Source organism: Lepidochelys kempii, chromosome 7, assembly GCF_965140285.1.
Source record: "Lepidochelys kempii isolate rLepKem1 chromosome 7, rLepKem1.hap1, whole genome shotgun sequence".
In the NCBI taxonomy this organism is placed as follows: domain Eukaryota; kingdom Metazoa; phylum Chordata; order Testudines; family Cheloniidae; genus Lepidochelys; species Lepidochelys kempii.
The window spans coordinates 83,193,014-83,210,939 of NC_136386.1; the positions used below are offsets into that span (position 1 = coordinate 83,193,014).

A 17,926-nucleotide genomic window follows, 5' to 3' on the forward strand; every position below is an offset into this window, starting at 1 on the left:
TTCTTGGACCTGCATTTCAACTTGTCCCTTCCCATCACTCTCTTTATTCCAGTCTTTCATTGAGCAGGGTTTCCTTCTAGCCAGATTGATACTTAGCACAGCATCCTGTCTTTCTCAACAAGTGTGGCTCAAATTCTCTTACAAAGCTGCCACTAATCCCAGAGCCAGAAGGGGTCACACGACAGCAATGAGTACACTCCTCTATGCTAGGGCAAGGTGAGGGGGAGTGGTAGATGTTTCAGGTCACTCCTGAACATAGATCTTCCCATCAATGGCACTGCTGCAGAGCCATGCTATTGTTATAGCAGGTGGAAATACGGCGACAGCTGCACTTTAAATTAACCCACTGGAGTTGGGATTCTTGAGAGCTGGTGAAAACAATAGTTAATGTGATGAATCGTGCATCATGGAATTAGAGCACAAAACTTTCAGGGTTAATACTAGGAAATATGCCTGCCACAATCCAGTCCTACAAGCCTGCAGAACGCTCACTGAATGGAAGATCAGGGACTGAAATGGAATGGGCAGGATGGGGCCCAGGAGTCAGCCCACTTAAACTGAGAGAGGGAAGAATGGATCGACAGATGGGAGAAAGGGAAGGATAAGAGCAATGAGAAATGAACAGGGAAGAGGCACAGAAAGCTAGACAAAAGGAGACATAGTAAGAGAGAGAAACTAAGAGGAGAAACTGAGAGAAATACTGATTGCTCTTATGACAAAATACTACAGTTGTGACACTTGATGTATAATGATATCCACTCCATTTTCATTGCACTAAGAAATTCCAGTCATGAAATAATCTGCAGCAGAGCCAAACATCACTCCTGCTCTATATTTATTGTGGACAATTAACCAGGTGTAAAGGTCATGCTAGTTTAAAACAGAGGAGCTCCTCTACTCACGTCTTTATGGAAAAGAGACCTTTTGTTGGGGCTTTGTCACAGGGATTGAAAGCAATGTCCAAAAGCAGCAGTACATTTGTGAGAAAAACCTTCTGAGGGAGTGAATGCTGCTTCAGAAGGCAGCTGCGTGTCAGCGAAGTGAACGTTCCCCTCAGTCCCAGGGGAGCTCTCTGCAGAGTTTGTACAGCTTGCCTTGCACACCTACATGGCCACAATGCACAGAGCCTATACAGATGTGACACGCAAGGGGCACAGAGTGTGAATTCTCCCATAAAACTGGCAGCGTAGGCCAAGCCTCTGCTCTGTTGATGTTGCTATGATCTGGAGACTAAACAGTAGTAACAGTGATGTCACTAGTCCTAATATTCCTCCTATTAATAGGGATGGTGCTGAAATAAGTGATGTTGAAGTCAACTTTATTAACACTAATACTGACATTACTAAAATTGGGTCAATCCTGTAGTCCAAGCTCAGACAAAATTCCTGTTGATGCCATGAGCCTGTTGAGAGCATGGCCAAATTGTGAGACTCTCTCACCAATAAGCCCTAATGGAAGAATACTGTAAGATGCAAGTGCCTTGAAAAGATGACTCTAATTGGTACAGTTGAATGCCAGTGCCGCTGAATCAGAATTTGCTTTGATTTAGTTTTCCTAAGGAAATCAGCAGCTGTGTTGTGTTTGCACGGAGCATGAACTGCATACCCCCACCCTAAGAAATATGAGCCTACTACAGAAATCAAATCCAAAACAAAACGCCAGAAAGCCCCCCCACTACCTAGAACGTCCACACAAGAATCATCAAGGGGGTCACTCTCCTTATCTGGATGCTTTCCATTAGGACAACCTTGTTACACTGCCCACAGAAAGTGCTGTGTTCAAAGGTTAACACCAAAGAAACTCAGCTGTTTATACCTGTCTGTGCTTGGATAGCAGAGAGTTCATGCCTTCTGAAAAGGGCACCAGCAAGCTTTGGAGAAAGGGTTCATGCATTATGAGCCCCTCTTCTCCTCTGGAGTCCGCATGTTCAAAACATGAATGAGATCAGAAGCAGAATGAGAGCTTGGCGAGCTCAGGCTGCTCCATAGCAACTATGTGTTGCTTTTACAAGTTGACAGGGTTCCTCCACCTCATGACAATGCAGAGTTGAAATCCAAGAGAGCTCTGCAAGTCAGAGTCAAGGTCCATTAGTAAAGCTGTAGAAGGATGCAGGAGGAGCTGCAGGTCAGTGTTGTGTCAGTGGGATAAAAAGGCTGGTGCTATGACTGCTTCCACTTTTATTCATCTTTAAAACATTTTAATGAAGAAGGAAATGAAAGAGGAAACAGGAAACAGCTCCTGGCAAGCTCCAGAGCACTCGATTTGGTATCCATTTTCCAGATGAATTGGCAGTTTCCGTTCCCCTAGTCCAAACCACCAAATCACAGATTTATGAGAACAGTAAAAGTTGCGCAGGAAAACAAAAAACAAGCTAATTAGTGAAGAGGAAAGGAACTTGAGGACTTAACCACTCATGTGCTGCGCTTGGGAGCACCTCATTTCTATTGTATTGCATTGCCTAGTGCTTCAGTTTCAGCAATGCATTCTGGTCACCATGGCTAGGGCTGGAATACGTCCCCACACATAATCCTTTCACTGCTGATGGAACGTGCCCATGTCCCAGCCTTTTGTGTGTAACATAGAACTGTATATCTGACACCTTACATGAGAGCCCTGGGCAACTGTCTCAGTTACAAAGCAGCAAGAGTACTCACCTTTAGAAGGAAACTATGCAGACAGATTTCTGAATTTGCAGCGTTAACATTTTTGCCGTGAAATCTGACTGTAAATAGCAACAGTTGTTTTTTATTACTATAATAAAAGCATTTTTTTGTCTTTTTGCAGGTGCTCATGAACTTGTAAGAATGGAGAGGTGAGGAAATCTTAAGTCTTTCCATTTTTCACTAGCCTGTTCATGCTCCCTTCCCTCCTTGTGACCCAGGAAATGGCCTGCTTTTCCTCTCCTTCCTCTGATAATGACCTAAACTCTAGGTTGGCAGATTGCCGGTGACACTGGGCTGTACTGACATCCTTAGCATAGTGGTAGGGATGATGGAGAATCCACATTTAGATAACTGCCCCACTACCACAAACTTCTCCTCCTTCTTCCCAAATGGAAACTACCTACTTCTTTTGAGACCCTGTCATGTGAGAGTCAGAATCTCCCTGCACCATGGAAGCTCCCAAATCCCCACTGCTAAGGCTTCAAGGTATGAGAATGAGATGTCAAGGACATGTGTGAGGCCTCCAGGCTCCAGTATGTACAATGGCTTGGCTCCTGGACCAAACAAAAGGGAGAAAAGGAAGAGGACAGAGGGGGAGCCACAGAATGTGAACAGCATTAGAAGTAGTGCTGACTCTCGCAATTTCATCGAGTCTCTGATGATTTTGGGGTGTTGTTTTTTCTTTTTAAACAAGTCTGCCAACTGACTTATTTTCCCTTGCTCAAAATGGCCACCATTTCCTATTGCTGAAGCCAGCAAGATGGCCACCATTTCCCTCCTGTCTATCTGCATGTGGCAGCTAGGCTGCCCTTCATAACATTGGCTTCCACCTCCCATTTAGGCTGACCAGACAGCAAGTGTCACAAATCGGGACAGGAGGTGGTGGTGGTCATGGTGGGGGGTAATAGGTGCCTATGTGAGAAAAAGACCCCAAAATTGGGACTGTCCCTATAAAAATCGGGGCATCTTGTCACCCTACTCCCATTGTTTCTTCCAGTGAGACTGAACTTAAGCCATGCCCACAGGCAAAATGGCTACCACTCCCTAGTTCAGGGAGCTGGCCAGGACACAGGGAATATAAGGAGCAGAAAAGACCCTGTGAAAGGTGAATGGGGAAAGTGAGGAGGAGCAAGGTGCTGGGGGAGCAGTAAGCGGATTTAGGGGATGCAGGAGGATGCAAGGGGAAGGAGGGAAGCCTTGGAGGTGCAGAGGATAGTGATGGGCATGGGAATGGAGGGGATAGATTCGCAGCTCCCCAGCCTGGGGGCAGTGGTGGGGAAGAGGAGTCCCATCGAGCAGCCAGGGGAAGGCAGTGTTGCCAAGTCTTGTGGACTGATCTGGAGTCATAGGATTTTGGCACCTGCAGGAGGAGCTCTTGCAGTGACCCGAGAAGCCCCGCCACCCCAATCCTTCAATTTTCAGGGCTAGGCATGTGGGCAGAGCTCTGTGCAAGAGCCTCAGGACTGGGGACACAGATCTGCTCCACCACTGGGACCTGCCTTCAGGTATGGCCTTATAGCAGAGTGAGGGACCTGGGGCAGTGGGAGGCAGGGAAGTAGTGCTGCTGGAAACCAGGCAGAGGAGAAACCTAGGGGCAGGGGAGGAGAGTAGTCAGGTACTGCTGAGTCCCAGCTGGAGAAGTCTGGGGCAGCAGGAGTCAGGGAAGCATTGCTGCTGGATCAGCAATAGGAATTTGATAGCAGTTCCCCTGTCTTAGGGGTGAGGAGCGAGTGAGGGGAGTACATCTGAGCAATGGGGATAGGAGTCCATTTGTGTGTTCAAAGGTTGACTTTTCAACCTGAAATAACAACACACACACACACACTGGCAGAGGAATTAAAAAGACAGACTATAAAATATTATTTGATTTTAAAAAAAAATCATGGTTTTGGGTGCTCCGACTCGAGATTTTTTATTTCTTGTGTTTGGCAATACTGCATTAGGCTGTGGGAAGAAAGAAGGACAAGGACCTGGGGTCACAGTGACTAATCAGAGGCATTGTTGACAACAGATATCAGTTGTGTCTTTCTCTTGATCTGTTAGTACAGACTAAGCCAAACTATATTCATCACCTATTATAGAAAGTGTGGTTGACGTGTTGATCTACAAGAAGAGTAAATACAGTATCCACCCCCACTACCTTTTATTTTAATGCTTGCTTCCTGGCTTTTCATTTTGAACTCTGGTAGCGTGCGGACCGCATTCTCCATCCCCACTCTCCTACATGCATAACTCTCCCACTACCCCTCATCTGGCCCTGTGACAGATTTCCTACTTTTTCATTTTAAAAGTCTCATCAACTTAGGCCAGACAAGCCTTGACTAAAAGGCTAAACCTGTTGCCTGCCCTATTGAGCTGTTTCAAGCAGTAACTGAAACTGGCAGGATAAATCAGAAACTGAAATGAAAATGCAAATTAACCTTGGTTTTGTTTATTGACATTGATGGAACCTCAAAGGACATCTGGCCACTTTGGCCTTAAAATAAACAACACCTCTCATAGTGGAGGAAACATCAGGAAGAAACAGTTAAACAAAAATTAAACACATATGTAACCCACACACCTCCTGGGTGTGGTGTTCTTTCCTATCTAGTGGCACCAAGACAAGAGACAGAGAAAGAAAGAAAAAAGTCTGCTCTACAGCCTTGGCTAACAGCCAGTTGACTTTTAGCTCACATGGTAGGGGCTCATGCACTAAGCTCCAGAATTCCCAGGTTCGATCCTGCCCGCTGACAATCGGGATCTGTTGGCGTTATACTTAGTTGGCTTGTAATCCTCTGCAGCTGTCTTGATTGTTAATAAGTGCTGAAATCCAGTCAGCTGATCACAGCACAAGACACTCTAGGGAGCTACATGCTTTCTTTCTTCCAAAGGGATAGCATCTCATGCGGAAGGAACTGAAAAGCAGCTTAGGGTTGAGGTTGATATTGGGGGTACTTTTAGCAATCACAAGCGTGATGAAAAGAGATGCAAATTGGAACTGATGAAATGTGACATTCCATTTGGTCACTAACTGCAAGGGAGGGTTAAAATTACTATTTTCCTTCTTTACTGGTCTGCAAAAGAAAATTAATTTATTTACAAAATTTCTCCCCGTGTTTCAGTGCTTTATTACACTGTATTTGTAGGGGGCCCCCTGCCTCTCTCTTTCAGGTATTATAAACTCCCCTCATTTATAATACCAGTAATTGCAAGAACTGCTCAACTGCATTTCCTGGTTGTGGATGGTGTTCAGGTAGCTTGTGTTAGCACATTATATTGCTAGAAAGAGGCACCTGAGCACTTATAAATATATTATACCTGATCTAGGGCCAACTAGAGCTTCGTGATTGTGATTATGCTGCATGCTATGGTCATTTGGAACTTTTCATTATCAGTGGAATTAGAATTCATATCCTGGTGCTCCAAAGACTCAGGGTCCCACAACTTGAGCTAAAGAAAAATCTCCTTTACCTGTCAGCAGTGTTGGGTCCATGACACACACAAAATAGTGTTTAAATTCCAGCCAGCCGGGGTAGGGTATCTCAAGATGTACCTACACCGTAGCACTGCCTGCTAACTAGTGTGGCGCTATAGGCACTCCCTGCCTCAGTTTCCCTTCTCTAAAGGTCACAATTCCACACAGTCCAAAAAAGGGTAAGACAACATTCTCCTGCTGGGGTTCTACTTTATTAAATACAAATAAACTTGAAATAAAGTCTTTCCCATTGGTCTCGGGGCATGCTCAGCCTGTATCTCTGGAAGATCCTCTCCCTTAGGAGAGTTTCTTTCTCTATAGGCACCAGCAAACAGGGGGTCAGCAACCCTGTGACATACCTTCCCCCCAGCAAAGCCAACCTATACCGAAATGTAGGCTCAACAGTGGCTAATGTTTTGTCATGTTCTCAAGCCAGGGGAAACTTCCTGTTTAGGAGCAACTAGGAAACCTATTAAATCCTTGACAATATTTTTGTCCTCCTCTGTAAAATATGACATGATCAGGACTTGGGTCCCACTATGTTGTAAGCACCTCATGCGGTGATCATATTCCTTCACAGTTCTCGGCATGTCATAGTTCACCACATGCTGTACCCCCTGAAAACCTAGTTCCCCAGCTACTTCTGGTATGGCCAACACCATGAAGCTTTCACCACAGTTGAACTGACTTAAGGCTACTACTTGGTCTCTGGTCTACTACTAAGGAGCCTCCCTGGATACAAACACAAGCATAGCCATCGGGATTAAAAATAGCCCTATCCAAGCCCGTCTTCCTTTCAGGGCTTCCAGCCTCTAAGGACTGGACCCTTTTCCCTACCATTCTTAACAATCCACTCAGCAGCACGCATTTCTGATATTCCTGGACTTACAGTACCTTTTGAATGATGTTCTGAACCCTAGCACTATCTGGGTCTCCCTTTTTTCTTGGGGTGGACTCTTTTTTTTTAAGCAGGGGTTTGGCTGGGAGTTGGCCTTGCAGCTTCGCTGGGCAGTTCTTAGCTTCAGAAGGCTGCTGTACCTACTTGCTCAATACATTTTCCTGTAGTAGTGGCCTCACGCCACAGGATTCCAGCTCTTTATCCTTAGTCAAGTTGGAGCTCAACCCCAGCTGGATCTTAAGCAGGTTCTGGAGCTTAGTCAACTGCCTCTGCAGCAGCAAACACTGCTGCTCGGTAGTCTTGTTTTCAACTTTGAGGCAGATCAGCTACTGCTGCTCCCGTTTCACAGCTTGCACTATGATCCTTCCCCCCGAGGAGCACATCTGTTCCAGTGCCTCGCATTATTCAGCCATCTGCGCCTGCAGTTCGAGGATTCCTATCAGCAGTAGCAACCTTCTCCTCCAGCTCACTCCAGTCCTTTACTAGAGAGGTCTGCTGTGTAGCTGAGAGGGCAACTGGCATTACTGAAGCTTCTATTGTGTTTTGGATCTCAGGGTTTGCGCCACAGAACACCCAATCCATTGTCAAACAGTTGACTGCTCCCCTTGGAAGGTCTTTCTGGAGGCCCTGCTTCTCAGTCAGGACCTTTGTATCAACACAAGTCTCCCTAGAATTGATTTCTGAGCTCTGCGTCCTATTGCATGTCTCTATATGGGCTTCAGCACCCTGGTCCTGCACTCCTACACAATCCCCAGCCAGTTTTCCTTGCAAACCAGCTGCCAGGGTGAGTAAGGCTACTTCCTCAATGGCCAGTTCCTGGAGCTCACTAGTCAGTCTCCAGCTCATTTTCCATCTTAGTAACCTGCTGCTCCAAGGTATGCTTGCCATTCTCTAGCTCCAGCTTCTGTTTCAAGTGTTCGCCCATTGCTCTGCTCAAAGAGAGGGTCGGTCTCACCTGTTCCTGTATTTCTATTTCAATATGTTTTCCACTTGTCTCTGTAGTACATAGAGCATTCCTTCTCCAAAACAAGCAGATCTTCCAACTCCTGTTGGTCTGTCTTTTAGGTTGAAGACCTCTTTTTCAAGGTTTTGATTTAGCTCGGCACCTTCACATATCTTCTCATCCTCCATCTGTTCCACCTGGGTATGGAGACTCAGTTTCTGGTGTTTGGCTTCCTGCAGTAACTCCTGCATTATACATAGTTGAGCTCCCAGGTCTGCCAGTTTATCCTCTGGCTTAAATTACTTGCTCTCCAATGGGTTTGGCTGTCCAGAGTCACTTTTCAAGATGACTTAGAACTCTGTCACTTCCTTCCGTGAGTGCCAAGTGTTTCCTTTGCCAGGGAGAGGAATATTCTCTCACTGGTCAGCCGTACCCATTTGCTCTGCTACGGTTGCTTTGCCCTTTCAAGCTCTGCTTCTATTGGCCTGGTTTGTTTCTACTGTATGATCAACCCCATCTGTAGCTTGAGAGTGTTTCCCACCTCATTTCTTGAATTTGGGCCTCCTAACTCTTTGTGCAGCCATCCAATTCCTGGTAGAAATCTACCAGCTGGACCTGTAGTTTATTGAATTGTTTAACGGTCACATCATGGCTCTTGTGCCTCCATTTCCCTGGCCTTCCCGATCATTTGAGTCAAATTCCATATTTTTTCCGGCCTGCTCAACCCCAGAATCCTGTCATCCTTTAGGGCAGCTGGTGGACCCCCCCTTGATTGGATCTCCTTCTGCTTCCTGCGTCTGCCCTGGTTCTTTTATTCAAGTTCCTCAAGCTCTAATACTCTGGGGCTAAGAGTCATGTAAGGGTATCTCCCCTAACTAATGGGTAACGGTGAAACCCACAGCCTCCCACCTTTAATTTTACATCCATTTGCCTATTTTTATAGGGTCTTGCTTCCTCAGAATTATAGTCCATCTACCCAAAGTAGACATTTTTAGCAGGGCAACACCATTCTATGTGCCTGTTCTCCTCACAGCCAAAACAGACTGACCCTGAGGCATTACTCTTCCTTGCCCCAACTGGGTCCCCACAGTCCTTTGTTCAGATGCCACAATAGTCCTGGTCCCAGCAGTTCCTGTCAGGGTATCTTTGATAGCCTGGCTCTCCCTGGTTCCTCTGGTGCTCAGAGCAACCACGCCAGCCTTATAATCATGGTTCATATAGGAGAAAACTCATCCTGCATGCCCCACTTCTTCACAGTCAAAACATATAGCTGGTCGAGCCTGTGCCTCCATCCCTTTTGGTGTTTAGGATGATTGACTCTTTCCCATCATGGAACCTCCTTGACAGGCCTCTGCAGCTGCTTGGGCACTCCCAAAAACTGGATCTGGAACTCCCACAGCTGTGGCAGCCCCTCTATATGCTGACATGGGAGGATCACAATCTCACAGCCAAGGCAGGTGTTTACACCGTGCTGCTCCTCATTGATGGGGGGAGGGGGGGAAGGAAGGATGTCTCGGAATCCCACTCTGGCGCCTATTTTTGTAGGGCCTGCCCTGTAGCACCCCCTGCTGACCTAGTGCTGCAAGTACTCATTGCATCAGTCCTGGCCCCTTGTCTCTCTCTTTGGGCTCAGGGGTGTGTACACAGCCCTCCTCCTTGGGACTTGTGGTCTCTGGAAGCTCCTGTCCATTCGGAGAATTTCTCTAAAAGCACCTCACTGGAACTGAGCCCTGATAGCCTTTTATCAGGCCCAGGTGCTCATTATTCAATTAAATTCCTATATGGACTTGTTTCCTTTAAATTTGATTATCATGGTAATCTGGACCCGGATTCCCCTTAAAGGGGCCAGTGATCCCATGACAAGGGTTACACCACTTCTCATTACAATGTTTTTATTGAGATCCTGCCTCCTTCAGAATCCATGTTTTCCACCAGCAAGATCCCATGCCTGTGCTTGTATCACATCAGAGTTGTTTGCTGTACAAAACAATGGTGGTATTACAGGGGAAAGACCAGGTGCTAGGAAGCAAGCCCTAGAAAAAAAACTATAAAGGACAAACACAGGAGAGACCCACCAGCTTATGTTTAAGTCAGATACATAGGAACTTCCACACTAAGAACAATAAGTGCTACTGTTAGAATGGAAGAAAGTCTATAATTCTGGAGTTCTCCATGGGTGAGAGAGAAAGAGGGAGAGCGAGGACTGACACTGTATTTTCTCCTGCAGTAATGCTCAAGGCATTGAAAACCCTGTCTTTGAGGCTGTTTCATCCACAAATACAGAGTCCAGGCCCACGCCGCAGATGACATACATTGCCAGCCGCCAGCAGTCAGAATCAGGCCGGCACCTTCTCTCAGAACCAAACACTCCGCTGTCTCCTCCAGGCACAGGGGATTGTTTCTTCCCAACACTGGGTAAGTGTCCATTTTACAAAATGATTTCCTTGGTTAACCCGGGCTAAAGCTGTCGTGACAGAGGCACCAAGCAGCCAGCCCTTGAAGAGGGACATTAGAAAGGAAAAAGAGGCAGAAAGGGAGGGGAGTGATCCCCTGTTAAATATTCAGTTTGAATCTAACCTCTCTCTTAACATGAAATGTACACTCTTGTGACTTTGGGGAGGGGAAAAAACACTGCATCTCTGCCGTAGTGTCTCATTTTATACCTACTGCGCCTAATTTTGGTCTCAGTTACACAAGCATAGACCTGGAGTGATTCCACTTAATCCAATGAAGTTATTCCAGGTTTACGCTGCTGTCAATGAAACCTGAATTTGGCCCACTGACCTTTACTCATAGTTATTTGGTGTCTCAAGAGAAATTCTGATACAAACCAAAAAATAATAAATCTTTGGCTTGGAGGTAGACAGGGGAACTTGACAAGATCTCAGGTTTTTGGTGAAAGAAACACAGCTGTGGCACAATTGGCTCTTTTTGTTTGTCCTGCAGCATGGGGTAATGATGAGGTTTGCTCTTCTTTCATACAGGGGGTTCTCACCAGCCAGTGAGTCTCTGCAGTGCTCGAGTTCCAGGTGTGGACTAGCAATGTCAAACTGGTGGACATACTCATCAGTCCATTATCCCTGCCCCCAGAGTATCCCCATATTAATCTCCCAGAGCCAGCCTGACATTTCACACCCTGTTACTACTAACATAGTAGATGCTGTTACACATAGGGAAAGCTAACTCAACTCAATACCTGCTAGAGAAAAAAAAAATCCTGCCAGTTTCCCTAAGAAATGTTGCCTCTAGGAGATTTTAAATTGTGAGCCATGGAACATTAGGGACTGACCCAAAGCCCAGTGAAGTCAATGGAAGTCTTTCCATTAACTCCAACAATGTGCTTTGGGTCAGGTCCTTAGTTCCCTTTCCCTGCCACCTTTGCACCTGGTGACATTTGGCTGAATCATTCTGCTAAAGGTGCCTGCAAACGGCAATGTATACCCCGAGAAACTTGGATCTTGCAGAGAATTGTCTATAATGGGGGAAGAATTTTCTGTTAAGCACATAAAACCACACCTACAGAAGTGCCCAGTGAGCTCCACATCCATAAATAACCTCCAAAAATTAACAGACTTGTCTCTCCTTTTCAGAGCCTGTTCCTGATTCTCCAAATTCCATGAAAGTATAAAATTACTGAAGAACAACAACTTTCACTGAATTTGTTGTCAGCAATATGGAAGAAGCTTTGGCTATTGCTGAAGCAAAGGCTTTAAAGGCAAGGCCACTTTTGAGGGGGAAAAATGACAGACACTTTCTCTAGCATTCAGTGCTTCCCCTGGCACCTCAAATTCATCGCTGCGCTCATCTTCCTTAGAAAGGTTTCAGAGTAGCAGCCGTGTTAGTCTGTATTCGCAAAAAGAATAGGAGTACTTGTGGCACCTTAGAGATGAACAAATTTATTTGAGCATAAGTCTCTCGTTGGAGTCTGTTTTTGAAGTTTTTTTTTGTTGAAGAATTGCAACTTTTACGTCTGTAATCGAGTGACCAAAGAGATTGAAGTGTTCTCCAACTGGTTTTTGAATGTTATAATTCTTGATGTCTGATTTGTGTCCATTTATTCTTTTATGTAGAGACTGTCCAGTTTGACCAATGTACATGGTAGAGGGGCACTGCTGGCACATGATGGTATATATCACATTGGTAGATGTGCAGGTGAACGAGCCTCTGATAGCGTGGCTGATGTGATTAGGCCCTATGGTGGTGTCCCCTGAATAGATATGTGGACACCGTTGGCAATGGGCTTTGTTGCAAGGATAGGTTCCTGGGTTAGTGGTTCTGTTGTGTGGTGTGTGGTTTCTGGTGAGTATTTGCTTCAGGTTGGGGGGCTCTCTGTAAGCAAGGACTGGCCTGTCTCCCAAGATCTGTGAGAGTGATGGGTCGTCCTTCAGGATAGGTTGTAGAACCTTGATGATGCGTTGGTTTTAGTTGGGGGCTGAAGGTGATGGCTGGTGGCGTTCTGTTATTTTCTTTGTTGGGCCTGTCCTGTAGTAGGTGACTTCTGGGTACTCCTCTGGCCCTGTCAATCTGTTTCTTCACTTCAGCAGGTGGGTATTATAGTTGTAAGAATGCTTGATAGAGATCTTGTAGGTGTTTGTCTCTGTCTGAGGGGTTGGAGCAAATGCGGTTGTATCGTAGAGCTTGGCTGTACACAATGGATCATGTGGTGTGGTTTGGATGAAAGCTGGAGACATGTAGGTAGGAATAGCAGTCAGTAGGTTTCCGGTATAGGGTGGTGTTTATGTGACCATTGCTTATTAGCACCATAGCGTCCAGGAGGTGGATCTTTTGTGTGGACTGGTCCAGGCTGAGGTTGATGGTGGGATGGAAACTTCAAAAACAGAATTCAACAAGAGACTGCTGAATTGGAATTAATTTGCAAACTGGATATAATTAACTTAGGCTTGAATAGAAACTGGGAGTGGATGGGTCATTACACAAAGTAAAACTATTCCCCCCCCCCCGATCCACCACTGTTCCTCAGACGTTCTTGTCAACTGCTGGAAATGGCCCACCTTGATTATCACTACAAAAGGTTTTTTTCCTCCTGCTCTCCTGCTGGTAATAGCTCACCTTAAGTGATCACTCTCTTATTACAGTGTGTATGATAACACCCATTGTTTCATGTTCTCTATGTATATAAATCTCCCTACTGTATTTTCCACTGAATGCATCTGATGAAGTGAGCTGTAGCTCATGAAAGCTTATGCTCAAATAAATTTGTTAGTCTCTAAGGTGCCACAAGTACTCCTTTTCTTCTTCCTTAGAAAGTTCCTTAAGAAAAAAAACAAGAAAGAAAGAAAAAAAGATCACCACAACTATTGAAACTCTTGCTGTTTTTTCTTCACTGCACAAAGAAGCTTACGATTTAATGACCAATACATTGCTAAACTCACTGTTGGTGTGCAGTTCCCCACACCATGCTTACTTACAACACTGGCACCTAGAGCAGAAATAAGAAGATGACTTATTAAACTGGAGGGAGAGGCTGAACAAAAAAAGAAGCCTTACAAACTGAACTGGAGTGTGAGAACCACTCTCCACATTCTAGATGCCCCACCCCAATGGAAATTTCTGAAGAGGAAAACAAGTTCTTCTTCAATGGGTTTAGATTTTTGCTACCTACTTCCTAAGAGATGTATGTGTGTGTGTGTGATGCCATTGCATAGAAACTGTATGGTGTGTTTATAACTTGTGTCCCTGTCTGAAACGATGTATGACAGGAAGATTTGTAAGAAAAATGATATCAGCTGCCAGCTACAATGTCTAAAGGATAAGAAGTCATTCAGAAATAAAAGACTGGTTTAAGTCATGGAGTTTGGATCTGGATTCAAATCGAGATCCAAACTGTTCAAAAGTTCAGGAGTGCGTGGGGAATCACTGCTCTGATTCAATCCTATTGTAGAGATGGACCTGAGCTGTGGAGTTTGGACCTAGATTCAGATTCCAACTTGCCTGAAGTACAAGTGGGTAGGAATCTGGTTTTCCAGTCTGAGCCCATCTCTATTAGAAATGTGGCAAACATCTCACAGACAGCCTGAGTCAGAGAGAGACCAACCACACCAGTAAACATTTCAAGTGGTTTAATTTATTAGCATGGTTTAATCTGTGTTATGTTCCTCTGTTTTCATCTGGGACTATGTGAGTGACCACACCAAATACCCATAGGCAGAGTACCTCAGAAACTCTGCAAGCATTAAGTGTTTCGGAATTGTCTCCTGTGGGATTGCTAGGAGAACTAATACACACTGTTTGATAGACTCCAGTTAGAGGCGCACACATGAGAACCAGCTTGAATTAAAGTAATGTGTGTTCAGCAGAGGTCTCATGGAGGGGGTCAGATGACTATTGGCAGGTCATAAAATCATTTTAAAAGCTGCAGTCATGATCGTGGTGATAACCATTTTCAGATTTGTTACTCTGAGTTCCTTAACATGGCTGAAAAAGGTGCAATGTGGAAAGGGCTAAGGAGATTTGAGAAACAGAGAGAACACTATGGAGAAAACGGTTTTTGTCCAAGGGTCACCTGCCCTGTTTGGCGTAGATGTACAATAGGAATGCATGAGTCTCAACGAAACCATAACATAACCTTTCTGTAAATGACCCAGCTTTGTGAGAGTTTCAGGCGTGGTATAGACTGGTCATGGAAAAAAATATACACTGCCAAGCATGAATGAAGACCTGAGTTTGAGTGCTGGGCCATGATGGCTCACAGATAAGGGACAGATCCTGATCCAATCCTCTCCCATCGTCCCTCTAATATTCCCTCAGATGGGACGGCATGCGAGTTATTCTATCACATGTTAATGATGCCAGCTTGGAACTATGCAACCAAAGAGTCACACCATCAGTAGATTGAGGCAGCAGGGGAGGGGTGGGCAGAAGGGAACGGAAAAGGGTCTCGTCCTACTGTGGGAATCACACCAACACTTTTTCAGTGTAGCCAAGAACTTTTGATGCTTTCATTCTGAGGCCAGTTTTTAAACTGGATTAGAACCCATCCATCTCTATTAGAGAGTCATTCCAGCTGGCAGCTTCAGTCTCAGCCTGGGAGCAGAATATTTCATTTTCCTACTTTTTGAAAAAAATCATAGGCATTGATGAAAAATAATCAAGATTTTGATGCTTTAAAAAACACCCCCCAGCTGTAACATAAAGACATTAAAAAAAAAAAAAAAAGAACCCTTTCCAGGTGATAGGTCTCATGGTAAAGGCTGATGGGAGGCGAAAAGGGGCCCATTTGGTACTTTGTAAAGTTTAGAAACTTCTTTCAACTGTGGAGAAAGACATGCAGCTTGGATCTGAGCTGCCCCCTATACCTTTCATACTATGAGGAAGGTGGAAAAGTAGAGTGGGAACCATCTCTAAAAAGCATATTTTACATTTTGTTGCCAAGAGATTCCCCTCAGCAGGTTTCCTCAGTGTTCCCCAGTCCAGAGGAATGGCAGTGAGTCTCCATCTCCCACCTAGACGCTATCCTCCCTGCCACCTAGCACAGAGAAGCACGTCACAGGAGGGAAACTTTCTAGGAGTCTCTGCTCCCTGACACCCTCAGGTGCCATCTATAGGCTGGGCTGAAGATGACCAGAGGGAAAACTGAGTTCCAGTAAGATCATAACATGTAACTTACACAAACCACCACCAAAATACAGAACACAAATAGTGTTCCTGAAATGATTCCAAAATCAGCAACATGACTCCCACAGTGTCTGATGTCATGCCCAGCTGACTGCCATGTCAGAGTCGCACAGCTACGGCTTACCAGCAGACGTTAAAAATAAAAAAAATCTAAAAAGTCAGAGAGGAGAATATGCTCCTGGGTAGATTTCCAGCCTACTGACAAGTCTGGAAAAGTTTAGGCCTGAAAGCTACTTGTTGTGATGATTGTGTCATTATTGTGACTCATTGGTTGTCATCATGTGTGGGCTGGCTTCAGGCCATTAGGAATCCAGCTACTGTGCCAGCTGTGTTTTATCTCACCTTATGTTAGATAACCATCCTGAGATGATCCCGACTAGCACCCCGTGTAACTGACTATCTTATCTATGCAGCCATCACAGCCTGGCAGTCATCATAACAACCTGGGATGAGCAAAACGACTCTTCAACACTCCAAACAGATGACAGGATAAAATCTTGCGGCAGAAACTGCTACCTAAGGGTTTGATTAATTTCAGGAAAAAAAATCTCAGATTATTTAAATAGACTGAAACTATAAGGCCTGTTACTAGTACATCATGGTACACCACAGCAGAAAGATGCTCCTGAACCACATTGTCTGTCTGTGTCCATCTGAGAAGCTGCAGCCTTTCAGAACTTCCACAGTCCTTCTCTTTGTTAACAGGGTGATACTTGATGGTACATGGCTAGGGGCAAAATCTGCTAATTCCTTTAGTGGGCTCGTTTTAGAGGTACCTCATGTAAAGATGCCCATTGAGAAAACCTGAAAATCTGTGTGAAAGCTGAAATCTTCTATTGATTAGCAAAATTCTCTGCATGATCATCACCAGTCTTGTGGATCCCACAGCATGGGGACATCAGCATGACAAGTGTTTAAATATCTGATTCGGGGATCTATTTGTTTAATGGGTCCATTCCTGTGTCAGCTGTTAACTGCTTCCCTGCTGAGCAGTGCACTGGATAATTCTGAGAAATGGCCAGAGATTAAAAAAAAAAAGCAAATGAGAAGCTTTGGGAGCATGGAGGCCTTGCACAAACCAGCTGCCACTGGTCCCAAAAGTTACAAAATAACCTCCTGGTTGCAGAAGGTATCCAGCTGTGTGCTTCCACCCACTGACTTGCTCCCACTCAAGTTTCTGTTCAAAGGCTTCACTAGCTATCTAAATTCCCAACTCTCCTCCCTGAGCACGTGGGAAGCATGCAAAGGCATGATAATGTCTCTGCCTTCAAAAGGAAGACATGAACCTGATGGAACAATGCACGACTAAAGAACTATGTATCAGATCTGAAAAAGTGGCTCTCGATATTGCTTTTTAGTTTTAATGTTGATATTCTATTTAAAAAAAACAAACAAAAAACCCCCCAACCATCTTCTCTCCATGGCCAGCATAAAATGCTCACATTGTATGTCTCCTGAGACCACTGACAGCAGGGTGGCATGTTTAGAGATTGAAGGGGGGTGAAGCGAGTAAAACTAAGGGAATGGTATAGGAGATAATCAACTGCTTTGGACTATTTGTACATTTTGATTGCTGTGACATTTTCTCCAGATTTGTATGCATTTGTTTATAAAAATACTGATTGATGATACAATAAAGATTTATTGGAAATATTATTCTCTTATGTAACAGAAAGGAATCCACAAACAATAGCTCAAAATCTAGCCAGCTACAGGGAAGAAGGGGCTAATGACATCAAATATCAGTGGCTATGAAGATAATGGCAAGGTTATTAACAGCACTAGGATGATGCTATGTAAGCTGGGCAAGCAGAAGGAAGAATGGAGTGGGGAACCGCGAAGAGACAAGCTCCAAGTTGCCAGGGCACAGTGGCCTGCATGGCAAAACCAAAATTCTTTTGCTGGAATAGTTTTTCTTTATCATCTTAGATCATTTCCAGAAATGACAAATCTTTAGCCAGAACTGTTTTAGACTGTCCCCCACTTTCTGAATCTGTATGGGGTTCTGTTGCAGACTTGTGCTGGGGTGCTACAAACCATGTTGTAACCAGGACAGCAGAGTAAGTGGAATAATCTCCTCTAATGGAACCACCCCTTTCCAAACCACACCTCAACTGACATCTGTTTTAACTTAAACATCCACTGCCCTGATTCTGCAACTACCGTGCTAAGAGTGTAGGGAGGAGAGCGGAAGAGAAGTGCTGCCATACTTCCTTTATTCTGTTTCCTCTTTTGTCTTTGAACATGTTTTTGCATTGTGGTTTTCCTGTTTTCAGCCTGCTAAGTCTTCTTTGTAGCCCTGACTAGTCTCCAGCCATTTTCCTTTCTGC

The 17,926-nt window shown here is 44.8% G+C and overlaps 2 protein-coding genes across 14 annotated transcripts in view; one reads left to right on the forward strand and one right to left on the reverse strand.

Moving 5' to 3' along the window:
- VSIR (V-set immunoregulatory receptor) overlaps positions 1-17,247 on the forward strand; it is a 50,884-nt gene extending 33,637 nt beyond the window's left edge. For 2 of the 4 annotated variants that reach the window (XM_073353562.1, XM_073353564.1), the window contains exons 5-7: positions 2,785-2,812; positions 10,189-10,376; positions 11,552-17,247. In XM_073353562.1, the coding sequence (XP_073209663.1) occupies positions 2,785-2,812; positions 10,189-10,376; positions 11,552-11,589 (254 nt within the window). In that variant the 3' untranslated portion in view covers positions 11,590-17,247. Of the gene's footprint in view, positions 1-2,784; positions 2,813-10,188; positions 10,377-11,551 lie in introns of those variants that run through there. The other 2 variants (XM_073353563.1, XM_073353568.1) reach the window with 2 other exon arrangements.
- The window catches only part of CDH23 (cadherin related 23), a 522,984-nt gene that overhangs the window by 87,798 nt on the left and 417,260 nt on the right, over positions 1-17,926 (reverse strand). The gene's annotated exons all lie outside the window — the stretch shown is intronic.